At 41.3% G+C, this 14,326-nt stretch overlaps 2 protein-coding genes across 3 annotated transcripts in view; one reads left to right on the plus strand and one right to left on the minus strand.

The window, feature by feature from the left end:
- fbxl13 (F-box and leucine-rich repeat protein 13) overlaps nucleotides 1-14,326 on the plus strand; it is a 165,365-nt gene that overhangs the window by 110,715 nt on the left and 40,324 nt on the right. Inside the window, 2 exon segments of the mRNA XM_072241187.1 lie at nucleotides 511-640; nucleotides 13,537-13,635. Coding sequence (XP_072097288.1) covers nucleotides 511-640; nucleotides 13,537-13,635 — 229 coding nt within the window.
- lrrc17 (leucine rich repeat containing 17) overlaps nucleotides 1-14,326 on the minus strand; it is an 83,283-nt gene that overhangs the window by 46,921 nt on the left and 22,036 nt on the right. Inside the window, exon 1 of one of the 2 annotated variants that reach the window (XM_072241188.1) lies at nucleotides 581-720. The exons of the other annotated variant lie outside the window; for it this stretch is intronic. The gene's annotated coding sequence lies outside the window, so the exon portion shown is untranslated. Of the gene's footprint in view, nucleotides 1-580; nucleotides 721-14,326 lie in introns of those variants that run through there. 2 annotated transcript variants of the gene reach the window in all.

Genomic DNA, 14,326 nt, shown 5'->3' on the forward strand with positions numbered 1-14,326 from the left:
TATAAATAACACTGGCGTTGGGCTTAATAGTTACCAGACCAGCTCCATTTCAGATGCATACGCTCTGGACCTCTGTTAAAGATAAATGCAGGACTGGGATAGTGCATTTGTTACAAGACTTAAAACGTATCTTCAAATTTAATGCTTAGGTCAAATTTTGTTGCTTTATGGGTGAAAAGTTCACACTTGTTTTGCACTTTTTCATTTTATCTTGCCTTAGTTTGCTCTACCATTCCACAAATAAAAAATAAACTAGAGAAAGATTACAGATCCGTAAACCTGCTGTACAACTGCTTATTTAGACTTAATCACTCAAAAGACCTACAGTGGAAATTTAACTGTATATTTCACTCTTTTGTTTCTGATTTAATTCTGCTAAAAACTGAAGCTCATAAAATACCAGCCAAAAAAAGAGAACCTTTTATAGTAAGAGACCAGACTAGCTTTCTTTTTCAGTATCTTGATAATGCTGCAACTAAAAATCCTGCAACTTTCTTCTTTTCCTTCAAGGTTTGGTCTAAATCTACAGTACCTGAGCCTGGCATACTCAAAGCTATTCACAAATAAAGGTTTGAATTACCTTGCCACAGGGAAGGGCTGCCACAAGCTTGTTTATCTGGACATTTCAGGTTGTACTGAGGTTGGTGTATAGAGCTTCTTTGCTGCTATGAGAAACTATATTTTTCGATGGTGGCTAACAATCCCAGCCTTTAGTGGCTGGCTGAGTAATGCAGGAAGGGGGAGGGGTATTGAACCTAATGTGGAGTTAGAGAATCCCAGGCTGCCAAAAATGATTGTTCCCTCAGGCTCCTGGCAGAAATCCAAATGGTTTTCATCTTAGCAAAGAAAAGATATAATTGGCTCAGTTCAAAATGAATCAATGTAGTTGTTAAAGGCACATGCCTTTATTTTATCACATTCATCATGGTCATTTGCACCTATAAGCAATATTCAAAACCTTCTCTTCTGCTTCTTCCTCCATGTCATCTGCAACCAACCCTCCTCCCTTTTGCCTCTGCCTTCTTCTTCTCTCTGCCTTCCTCTCCCCTCCCCTTGTCTCCCTTTTCACAACTTTCTCTCTTCCTCTTTTCCCTTCCCCTCTTCCCTTTTTTGCTACCCCTGTCTCTCCTTCCACTTCTACTCACTGCCTTCCTAACACCCCCTGCTCAATTCCCTCTCATCTTAGATAACTCCACTGTCCTCTCTACTTTTGCTCTCCCACCATCATCCTCTCCATCCAGTTCCTTATACCCCTCATCCACCTCCCACCTCATTTTACACCCTCACTTTCCTCACACCCTTATCTCCCCTCCCCTCATAAGCATCCCACAATCAGACGTCTCCTCACATCCACCTTGCTTCCAGCCCTTCCTCACATTTACACTACATCTTTCCTCAATTTCCACCTCAGCCTCCATCCCTCAACACCACTGCCTCCCTGTCGCTCTCCTCTTCATAGCCCTTCAGCTTCATTCTCTCAATCCCTCGCAAAACGACTGCTCACACTTTAGACCCCCACCCACTCATTTTTAGATCCACCCAACCCTATTGTCTACATTCAAGCCCTTCTCCCAACCACCAACACTCTTATCCACCTTCAAATCCAACTTCTCAATTCTATTCCCAATTTTCCTTCATCTGGGATCTACTTTAATCTCCCTCATATCTCCCATTAACTACATTTAAAATGCTTTATCTCTCATCACCACACACTTACACATATGCCCTATTCTCCCATTAACCTTTTACTTCATCTCTTCATCTGCCTCCAGATTCTTCAGCTTACTCTGCTTTCTTCTCCACTTTCATGCACTTTATTTCCCATCTTCAACCACTCACTTTACCCATTTTTACCCCCCCACTTTTGCCTTTACTCAATCCTTCAGCTCCTCATCTCAAACATGGATGTAATGGCCCCTATTCCCTCCTACTTCACACCCCACCTACTCCAACAGCTCTTCCCTTTCCCCTCACCTTTTACCCCTCCACTCTTTGCCTTCACTTCCATCGCTAACCTCTGTACTCCATTTCCAACCACAACCTCTTTGTATTCACCCCTCTGCCTTCAATGCCCTTGATTTTCAACCCTTTTCTTGTATCTTCATCCCATTAACTTCCCTTTCACCTCCACACTGTCTTCATCCCCCATCCTGTCATCACCCGCACTCCTGGCTTTATACCAACTGCCCCCTATTCCATATCCTCTACTCCCATGCTTTCATCCTCAATTATTTTCCTTCATTTCTCTCCTGTCTCATCCCCTCCCTCACACCCACCCCTCCTTTCCTCTCCCATCTTTAACCTCACCTACTCCATCTGCATACCCCTCCACATACCCTGTCTTCATCCAAATCCCACCTTCATCCCACACCCTTGCCTCCATTCTCCTCCCATCTTCATTTCACCTCTTCTGCCTTCATCCCAACACTACCTGTGCTTTTACCTCCACCCTTCATCCGCATTCCAGCCCCCATATGCCTTCAGTGCACTTCCATCCACCTTCAGCCTCCCCTGTAACCTAACCCTAATGGCAACTCATTCCTTCTTATTTTTACTTACGTTCCCTCTCTTCCACCTTCTACCAGCAAAAGACAGGGAAGCTGAAGATGTGCCTAAGGCAGGAAAGCTCCATTTTCATTTTCCATATTTTTCTCTGATAGGCTAATATGTTTATCTTGTTGCTAAAGGGAAAAGTTTTACTTCCAGTTTAAACTCCAGTATTCCAGTCCTGCTGAAGGATTTCGGCCTGAAATGTCAACTGTACTTTTTTCCATAGATGCTGCCTGGTCTGCTGAGTTCCTCCAGCATTTTGTGTGTATCGTCCAGTATTCAAGCATGAGAAATTGAGGATACCAATGTTTTTTTTTATTATATCCCTCCTTAGAATATCCTAAACTTAGTTTGAAATTTTAGTTTCTGATGAGTAGAGTGTTGCAGACCTCTCAGGAATTCAGCTAATTACAGCTCTCTTATCATTGCAGAAATGAGCAGGAAATAAACTTCTCAACCCCTAAGGTATATTCCAAAGTGTGGCCATTTGAAATTTGTAAACAAGAATGCTACACAACTCTAGTTGAGGGCAGACATACTACTTGTTTTACTGAGTTTGCAAAATTGAATAACATAAATAATACAAAATGTTAAAAAATGCAATATGTGCTTCACAGTTTATGAAATGGTGCACGGTTGCAGTTGATTAAACTTATTCTTCACCTCCTCCATCTTTAATTCGTTGGATAAACGTAACTTTCAGCAAATGACCTTAAGTGGCCATGGTGGCACTTGTTCCGTTTGCAAGGATAAGTACCATGAGGGAGATCGGTGGGGAGGGATGAATGGATAAGGGAGTTGCGTAGGGAGTGATCCCTATGGACAGCCAAAGTGAGGCAGATGGAGGGAAAGATGTGCTTGGTGGTGGTATCCCATTAGAAATGGTAGAAGTTACGGAGAATTATATGCTGGATGTGGAGGCTGGTGGAGTGGTAGGTGAGGATAAGAGGAACCCTATTCCTGGTGGGGTGGCAGTTTGATGGGGTGAGGGCAGACATGTGTGAAATGTCTAAAATATCTAAAATAACGCTATGTAATATATTTTTCACAAAATATTTCAGATATTTTGAGTAACGGACTATTCTTTAAGACTTAGTCGAGGCACTGTTGTCAAACTGTGATGATCTCTGCAAAGTTACTGAGCATCCTTTAGAATTTCCACATCTCTTTCTGGGGCAAGCTTCTTTGATCAGTCCTTTTGATTTTGTAGTTGTTCCTCTGATTATGAGAAAGCCTCTATCCTGATTTTGTATGAGCTAGTGTATTGTGTGTGTCAAGGCACCACTATCTTCAGCTGTGTTTGCTTATCCTTTTTTAGACTATCTCAGCTTGTCTTTCTACACTTAACTGCACATCTGGTTCGGCATTGTTTCCATTAGTAAGAGTACACTTCCACTTTTAATTCAAATCACCTTGATTTCTTGTGTAAAGGCTTGTTCTCTTTCTGTCTTGTCTGAATCACCTACTGCAGATTCTACATTCTCTCAGCCTGCTAGACAGCCACATCAAGTCCTGCATCAGTGGTCTGTACACTGGACTTTGCTTTGTAATCTTGATTAAATTTTCAGCACTTCTTTCATGTGTGAAGCAGGCTTGGTTAAGCAGGCTTGGTTAAGCATGTCTACATTCTCCCTAAGCATTTTGGTGCTCAGTGATGGGGCTTCAAGGCAATGATCTGAAGTGTTTTGTGATTACAGTGAACAAATGCAATCCCCTGCAGGCATATTGGGGTAAATTTTTTCATCTCAAGATCAAAGCTTCTCATTTTGTGAATAATGCATCTTTACATCTGTCAGAGTTTCTTTGTGTATACCAGTGGCTGATCCCAGACTTTTTTTTAGGACACCGGCCTGCTCATTCAGTTCCTTATTATTATCAAAATATTGTATGACAGCCTGTCTACTTGATCTTTTTGATGGTTTGTTTATGAGCAGATGTGCTCATAAACAAACTATAGACTTATATAGATGTGTAGTAACAGTATATTGACTGGCTGCATCACAGCCTGATATGGAAGCGCCAATGTCCTTGAGTGTCAAATCCCATAGAAAGTAGTGGATAAAACTCAGTCCATCAAAGGTAAAGCCCTCCTCACCATTGAGCACATCCACTCAGAGTGCTATCGTAAGAAAGCAGCATCCATTATCAAGGATCCCCACCATTCAGGCCATACTTTCTTCTTGTTGCTGACATCAGGAAGAAGGTACAGGAGCTTCAGGACCCACTCCACTAGGTTTAGGAACAGTTATTATCCCTCAACCATCAGGCTTTTGAACCTGAGAGGATAACTTCACTCACCCCACCACAACCTATGGGTCCACTTTCAAAAACGCTTCATTTCATGTTCTCGATATTTATTATTTATTTATAATTATTATTTTCTTTTTGTATTTACACAGTTTGTTATCCTTTACACATTGGTGGCTTGTCCATCTTTCATTGGTTCCGTAGTGTTCCTTTATATTTACTGTGAATGCGCACAAAAATATATATGGTGACATACATCTATTTTGAACTTTGAGATTATCAACTCTATTTACGTACTTTATCCTTCTTAAATCCTCACATCAGGAAATTGTTGATAGTTGATGAACCTCAGAAAGCATAGTACCCATGTATTATCTGTCGGGATCAACAGCTTTCCTAACTTGACTTCAGTTGGATTTGGATTCTGGCTATCTCTGGTGGTTGTACCCTAGAGGAGATATTTTGAACTTCAGTTTATGTTTGTTCTGTTTCTTCTCCCCATTTCTGCCTATCAGAATGCATTCTATACCCTAATTTTCATAAACAAAAAGTAACAGAAAAATAAAGAAAATTTCAATACCTACATAATTTCCAAGGTAAAAAAAAAACGTATGGTTCAGCTGAGAATTGATAAAACACATTTTTAACACACACCGGATTTGGTTACCTATTATCATAAATGACATGGACATCAGCCAATCATGAGTACTTCAATAATTTATACAGTATTTAAATCACAGCCTTTCAAGATGAAATAAATTAATGCATTTCTGATTAATAATGTTTTGTCTTTTAAAGACTCAATTTTAACTCATTAGGCAAGCAGGCACTGGATGATAAATAAACCCCTTGACTCACCATCATAAACCTAGTCACAGTTATCTCCCAGGTCCCATTTTAACATGACCTATCAGTTACACGTTCCTAATTATCAGGGAAAAGGGTGGTAGACATTGTCTACATTAGTGAGGCCTTTGACAAAGTCCTCTATGGTAGACTGGTCCAGAATGTCAATGCACATGGAATCCAAGCCAAGCTAGCAAATTGGATTTATCCATCCACTGCTCCAACCTTATAGTTCCCACACCCCACTCTTCCCGTTTCTACCTCCTACCCAAGATCCACAAACTTGCCTGTCCAGGTAGACCCATTGTCTCAGCTTGCTCCTGTCCCACCAAACTCATTTCTGCATACCTCGACACTGTTTTATCCCCCCTTGTTCAATGCCTTCCTACCTATGTTCATGACACTTCTCACGCTCTGAATCTTTTCGATAATTTTAAGTTCCCTGGCCCCCACCGCTTTATTATCACCATGGATGTCCAGTCCCTATATACTTCCATCCTCCACCAGGAAGTTCTCAAAGCTCCCTGCTTCTTTTTGGATTCCAGACCTAACCAGTTCCTCTCTACCACCACTCTGCTCCGTCTAGCGGAATTAGTCCTTACTCTTAATAATTTCTGCTTTGGCTCCTCCCACTTCCTCCAAACTAAAGGTGTAGCCGTGGACACCCGTATGGGTTCCAGCTATGCCTGCCTTTTTGTTGGCTTTGTGGAACAATCCATGTTCCAAGCCTATACTTGTATCTATCCCCCACTTTTCCTTTGCTACATCAACGACTGCATTGGCGCTGCTTCCTGGACACATGCTGAGCTCATTGTCTTCATTATCTTTGCCTCCAACTTTCACCCTGCCCTCAAGTTTACCTGGTCCATTTCTGACACCTCCCTCCCCTTTCTTGATCTTTCTGTCTCTATCTCTGGAGACAGCTTATCTACTGATGTCTACTATAAGCCTACGGACTCTCACAGCTACCTGGACTACTCCTCTTCTCACCCTGCCTCTTGCAAAAATGCCATCCCCTGCTTGCAATTCCTCTATCTCCACCGCATCTGCTCTCAGGATGCTTTTATTCCAGGATGAAGGAGATGTCCTCCTTTTTCAAGCTTCCCTTCCTCCACCATCAACTCTGCTCTCAAACGCATCTCTCCCATTTCATGCACATCTGCCCTCACTCCATCCTCCCGCCACCCCACTAGGAATAGGGTTTCCCTTGTCCTCGCCTACCACCCCACCAGCCTCTGTGTCCAACATATAATTCTCCGTAACTTCTGCCACCTCCAATGGGATCCCACCACTAAGCACGTCTTTCCCTCCCCTCCTCTCTCTGCTTTCCGCAGGGATCGCTCCCTACACTCCCTTTTCCATTGGTCCCCCCCATCCCTTCCCACCGATCTCCCTCCCGGCACTTATCCTTGTAAGCGGAACAAGTGCTACACATGCCCTTACACTTCCTCTCTCACCACCATTCAGGGCCCCAGACAGTCCTTCCAGGTGAGGTGACACTTCACCTGTGAGTCAGATGGGGTGATATATTGCGTCCGGTGCTCCTGATGTGGCCTTCTATATATTGGCAAGACCTGACGCAGGCTACGAGACCGTTTCACTGAACACCTACGCTCTGTCTGCCAGAGAAAGCAAGATCTCCCAGTGGCCACACATTTTAATTCCACGTCCCATTCCCATTCTGATATGTCTATCCACGGCCTCCTCTACTGCCAAGATGAAGCCGCTCTCAGGTTGGAGGAACAACACCTTATATTCCGTTTGGGTAGCCTCCGACCTGATGGCATGAACATTGACTTCCCTAACTTCCGTTAATGCTCCACCTCCCCTTCGTACCCCATCTTATTTATTTATTTATTTCTCTCTCTCTCTCTCTCTCTCTCTCTCCTTTTTCTCCCTCTGTCCCTCTCACTATACCCCTTGCCCATCCTCTGGGCTTCCCCTCTCCCCCTTTCTTTCTCCCTAGGCTTCCCATCCCATGATCTTCTCATTCCTTTTTGCCAATCAACTTTCCAGCTCTTAGCTCCATCCCTCCCCCTCCTGTCTTCTCCTATCATTTCGGATCTCCCCTCCTCCCACTTTCAAATCTCTTACTATCTCTTCTTTCAGTTAGTCCTGACGGAGGGTCTTGGCCCGAAATGTCGACTGTATCGCTTCCTAGAGATGCTGCCTGGCCTGCTGTGTTCGCCAGCAATTTTTATGTGTGTTGCTTGAAATTCCAGCATCTGCAGATTTCCTCGTGTTTGTGTTTTTAAATTGGATTTATAGTTAGTTTGGTGATAGGAGGCAGTACACTGGCACATTAGTGGAGATATGCCTATCTGATCGGAAGTCTGTGATCATTGATTGGAAATCTATGATACTGTAAAAAATGGTGCTTGGGCTTCTATTGTTCATGATATATATTAACAAATTAGATATGAATATAGGTTTATTTAGTAATTTTGCATATGGCATGAAAGTTGCTGGTGTGAATAATGAAGAGGTTGTTTAAAGCTACAGTAACATATAGAAAGTGAGCAAAAAAATTAGCAGATGAAATTTAATCCCAACAAGTGTAGTGAAACATTTTGGGAAGTCAAATAAGGATAGGTTATATACAATAAATGGCCAAGCTCTAATGGGTGTTGATAAATAGAGAAACCTTGGGGTAAAGGTCCAGAGTTCCATGAAAGTGGGAATACTGGAAGATAGGTGGTGGGGAAAACGTATTTAAAGATTCAAAGTACATTTATTATCAAAGTATGTATGCAGTACACAACTCTGAGATTCATCTTCCCACAGAAAACCATGAAACAAAGAAAACCCGTTCAAAGAAGAAACATCAACCTCCCACCTCCCCAACATGCCAAAAACAAATCACACAAATGGTTAAAAAAAGAGAAAAACACAGAATATAAAACACAAAATCAAAAGATTCCCATCTTATTCAACTCAGATCAGTTCAGTTCAAACTAGTGCTCTGCTGTTCATTATCTGCAGGTCACTCTGATCAAAATCGCACAAAATAGCAACAAAGAAAGGAGTGACCAGGAACCAGAAACGCATCATAACTTGAACTACAGAGTGCAATCCACAAACTGTTTTGGTTAAATCTTGCCCAAGACCCAGGTCTCCAGCACAATCCTCTGGCAGCATTGAAAAGGAGAGAGAGACATGAATGCAGGGACCTTCCTCCAGAAGCAGAGGACGAGAGGGGGATGAGAGAGAGAGAGAGAGAGAGAGAAGAAAAAAAAAGAATCACATGCAGACACCTTCCTCTGGCAGCAGCAAGCAAGATGGTAATAGACAGCACAGAACATCCATTCGTCTTCTGCTCACTCCTCAATTAGTTCAATCTTCTTTGACACTTTAATCGGCGAGATTGGGAAGAAATATAACCAATTATTGGCTCATGCCCCATCTTGAGGCTTTGAGGACACACTGTGGTTCGAAACTTCACAGAACACTCTCGGAGACAGTAAAGGGCCAGATTGCTCAATTGACCTGAAAACACCCCACCAAAATTTAGATCACAGGCTCCAACAGTAGTAGAACCACCTTTGAAAGAAAGAGAAGACGTAAAAGAGATGAAAGAAGTGGTTTTGTGATCTTCCGGACGATGCTGCCCTTGGTTGGGTTGTTTGCTGGTGCCATGTTCTTCCATGTATGCTATCGTGCCATTAGCCAAAGAATAGAATATAAAACTTGGAACATCATGTTGCAACTTTTCAAAACACTGGTTAGACTGCATTTGAAGCATTGTGTGCATTACGCTAAAGAAAGAATGTGATTGTGCTGAGCAAGGTGCATGGAAGGTTTACTAGGATGCTGCCAGGGTAGGAGGACTTCAGCTATAAGGAGACATTGGGTTTGTTTTCCCTGGATCATAGGAGGCTTAGAGCTGACCTGAAAGAGGTATATAAATTCATGACAGGCCTAGACAGAGTAGATACTTTTCTCATGGTAGAGGTGCTAAAAATAAATGAGCATAGATTTAAGAGGACACGAAATGGATTTAATGGGGATCTGTTATGTAAGTTTTTCACGCAGAGAATGGTTGATATCTGGGACACACTGTTAGAGGACATGCTGGAGGCAAACTCGGCCACAATGTGTAAGATACAGTCACAATGTGGCATCAGTGTTGAGGATAATTGTGATGGAGATGTTATTACTTATTTTTACTGATTGCAGTCTGATGGTCAGGAAGTCGAGGATCCAGGTGCAAAGGGAGGTCTTGAGTCCCAGATCCAGGAGTTTGAAGTGTTTGCATGGAATTATTGAAATATTGAATATTGGAAGTATTGAAGGCAGAGCTGTAGTTAATAAACAATAGTCTAATGTAGGTGATTTTACTGTTCCGATGCTCCAGAGATAGGTGTAAGGCTAGGAAGATGGCACCTGCCATGAATGTATTTCAATAGTAGGCAAATTGCAGTGGGTTAAGGTTGTCTGGGAGGCTGGAAGCACTTCTCAAAGCACTTCCTGATTGTGGATGTCAAAGTTACTGGGTGCTAGCTATTAAAGCACGTTACCTTATTTTTCTTTGGTACTTGCCTTCCCCAAAATACAGTGCCTCACACTTAGCTGAATTAATCTCCATTTACCATCCTTGGCCTTCTTACCCAGCTGATTAAGGTCCCCCTGTAATTCCTGATAATCATCTTCACTGTCCACAGCACCAATAATCTAAGTGTCATCTGCAATCTTATTAACCATCCTTTGTATATTCTCATCCAAATCATTGACATACACTAGATGACAGATAGCAATGGGCCTAGTGCCTACTCCTGGAAGCGCCACTACTCACAGGCCTAAAGTTCAAAAAATCAATCTTCTGCCAAAACACACAGTTTCCTACCATTAAGCCAACTTATCCATTTATCCAGTGAGTAGCACTCCATGAAGTTCATGTGATCTAGCTTTCCACTGCAGCCTACCATGCAAAATTTTATCGAAGTCCTTACTGAAGTCCATATAAATACATCTTCCACTCTGCTCTTCTTGACTTTCTTGGCCACTTCTTCAAAAAAGTTTGAATGATCCTGCAGGTTTTAACTGAGAACTTCCCACTCATGAAGATTGTTCCAACAAAACACAAATGAGCTCTTTATTATGGCTGGTTTTCCAATTTCCTTTGATTACTTTCTCCAGTCTTCACAACCTGGCACACATTAAGGAGTAGGAACAACAAATTGGCTCATACTTGTTTCTCAAATAGAACTTAGAGTATATTCTGCCATTGGGGCATGCTGTTTTCTTATTTTCATTTAGGGAGTGAAATTCTTCTGTTATTAATTTTAGCAAGAAAACCAATATTAACAGATGGAACTTCATTCTTCTTTCATTTGATACCAAAGGAATCATGCAAAAGAAGAATCACTTAAAGATTTACTACAATTTTGCAGATATAGCCTGTTAACTTACTTTAAAGATATTAATTTACATTTGAACAATCTAACTGCTCACATGGTGTACATCCTGTTTTTACAATGATGCTCCTTCCTCCTGGACCATGATTATGTGTCAGATAAACACTGATGGTCCTGGGCAGGTGAGAATGGAAACTAATGTGAGCTTTGTATCTTGAATACCCAGAGTCCAGACTGACATCTACATCATTTATTATTATATTGTAATTTGCCCTCTACTGTGCCTATTGTCTTGTTTATTATTTATTGTACTGCCCTGCACTGTTTTGTGCACTTTATGTAGTCCTGTGTAGGTCTGTAGTCTAGTGTAGTTTTTGTGTTGTTTTATGTAGTCTAGTGTAGCCTTGTGTTGTCTCAGCCTAGTGTAGTTTTGTGTTGTTTCATGTAGCACCATGGTCCTGGAGGAACGTTGTTTCGTTTTTACTGTGTACTGTACCAGCAGCTTATGGTCAAAATGACAATAAAAAGTGACTTGACTTGATTTCCTTCGCATTTCAGTGCTCATGGTAACGCTTGCGCCAGGTGCTGGAGCAGTCAGGCAAATATTGGAGGGCTTATTCAAATAAGGTAGTAGAAGTAGTATTGTGACTGGCATTTTCATTTATGACTGCCTTAGCAAGGCTGGGCACTAGTCATAATAGCCTTTTACTGTATCAATATGGCTAGGTTTAAGAAGTGACATTGACTGGTTTAGTACATGCATTTTGGTCATGCCCTCGGCTTGATGACTATTGGGCACTGGTTTTTAAAATTATCAGTGAGGTTTTGGGGGTGACACTGAGACCTTGCCTGCTTATAGCTGTATTTGGTGTGGCAGATGATGATTTGGGTTTAAATGCAAGCCAGTCGGATATCATTGCATTTACATCGCTATTGACCCGTGGGAGAATTTTGCTGGTTTGGAAATCTGCCACTCCCCCAACTGCTGCTGCTTGGTTAGGAGATGTAATGTTTTTTCTGAAATTAGAAAAAGATTAAATTCACCTTGAGGGGGTCTGTGTAAAAGTTCTATTCGAAATGGGGACCTTTCTTATCATATTTTGGGAGTCTTAAGGAATTACCTACTAGTTGAGGGCATTTGATTGTACTTAGGAAGTTGCCTCCCATTTAACACACTTATAATTTACCTCACAGGGTGGTTGATGAATTGTAAATATGAGTGTATTTTGGATCATCTGACATGTTGCAGATGTGTATGAGCTGTCGTATTGAAGTAGTGTGGGGGTACAGTTGTGAAATGTCCGTACTTGTATTTGTGAATTGGTGTGTTGTAGATATATTAGCTGCCATGATATGTTCGGGGAGGGCGGGTGGTGGGGAGGTTTGTTTTGGGGGTACGATACTAAAGCAAAATGGAGGAAAATGTAATCCATTATATATTCTTTATTGTGTCATTCCTTCAATAAAAATATTTAATAAAAAAAAGTGACATTGACTTGTTGCTAGTAATAGATTTTGCCAGTGCAAAACAGAAACAGGTCTTTCAGACCACTTAGTCCATGGCCACTGCCAAGCATTCATTTACTCTAATTTTACACTAATGTTTATTGAATATTCCCCATATGCAGTCAGGTACTACTACTGATCTACACATTGGGGATAATGTAATGTGGCCAACTAACTCACCTTTAGGAAGAAGGGAGAATACTGCAGCACCCAAAGGAAACCCATGCAATCACAGGAAGAATGTACAAACGTTGTACAGACAACACTGGAGGACAGAGTTGAACCTGGATTGCTACAGCTGTGAGGATTAACTTTTTTTCAGTATGTTCACTAGCAAACATTTTATTAATCCACATCAAAGTTGCTGGTGAACGCAGCAGGCCAGGCAGCATCTCCAGGAAGAGGTACAGTCGACATTTCGGCCCTCTCCCTCCCACTTTCAAATCTCTTACTAGCTCTTCCTTCAGTTAGTCCTGACGAAGGGTCTCGGCCCGAAACGTCGACTGTACCTCTTCCTAGAGATGCTGCCTGGCCTGCTGCGTTCACGAGCAACTTTGATGTGTGTTGCTTGAATTTCCAGCATCTGCAGAATTCCTCGTGTTTGCATTTTATTAATCCAGCTGGCAGCCAGCCCCTTTTAAAGGAAGGGTACTTGTCTTAGTAATTGGACTCATTCTTTGATCTTTAGCTCTCTGTAGGAGTTTCCCTGGTGCAAGCAAATGTAAACTTTATAAAACCAGCCCCAGGAAGTTTTCTGAACTTAAACAACAGCTTCTGCCACTGCACTTGTGATTATGCCGGTCCCAAAGAAGAGTATTCTGTGTGTTTTGCAAATTATTTGTTGACATACTGATTAAAAGGCATATAGAGAAAGATGTTTCTACTTGCTAGTTGCCAATCTAAATAGTTGGTGAACACAAGGCACCTTTATAACCAAAAAAATTATATTGTTGTTTCAACTGATATATCAAAACAAAATGTATTTACATTAACTTAGGTTTAAGTTATGTTTTATGTATTTTTGTTTGTTTAGATTTCAGTGAGAGGCTTTAAGTCATTAGGAATTGCTTGCAATAAAATTGAGCACCTTGTAATCAATGATATGGCAACACTTACGACCAACTGCATCACAGTAAGTGCGGTATAAGTTTATCAACTATATAACGATAATAGTGTTTCTTTTACTTGTTATTTGAACCAAAATACTTTGCATTGTTTTAAAAATTTAAGTAAAAATATTTGTTTGACATGTCTTGTTTGCTTCAAAAGAATGAACCTGAATCACAAGAAGCAAATACTGCAGATACTGGAAACCTGAAATAAAAACAAAATATTTCGATATATTCAGGAGGGCAGGCGACATCTGTGGAGAAAGTAACACAGTTAATGTTTCAGGTTGTTGACCTTTCATAAGGATTTTTGAACTTTTTTCAGATTTGATGGAATTTCGTTAAGCTGAAATATTAATTCATTTTCTACCTCCATGGATGATATCTGATTTTCTGAGTTTTTGCAAAGCTTTCTGTTGATAGACAGTACCTGCACCTGAAAAATTATCTCTTTTTTTAAAAAAAAGCCTCAAACATAAAGAACCAACATATTTTTTTACAACACGCATCAAAGTTGCTGGTGAACGCAGCAGTCCATGCCAAACCATTTAAGCTGCGTACTGCCATTGACCTGCACCCAGACTGTATAGCCTTCCATGTGCCTATCTAAACTTCTCTTAAACATTGAAATTGAGCTTGCATGCACCACTTGCTCTGGCAGCTCATTCCAACTCACATAACCCCTCCGAGTGAAGAAGTTTCTCCCTGGTTCCC

Source organism: Mobula birostris, chromosome 23 (genome assembly GCF_030028105.1).
Source record: "Mobula birostris isolate sMobBir1 chromosome 23, sMobBir1.hap1, whole genome shotgun sequence".
Classification (NCBI taxonomy): Eukaryota; Metazoa; Chordata; class Chondrichthyes; order Myliobatiformes; family Myliobatidae; genus Mobula; species Mobula birostris.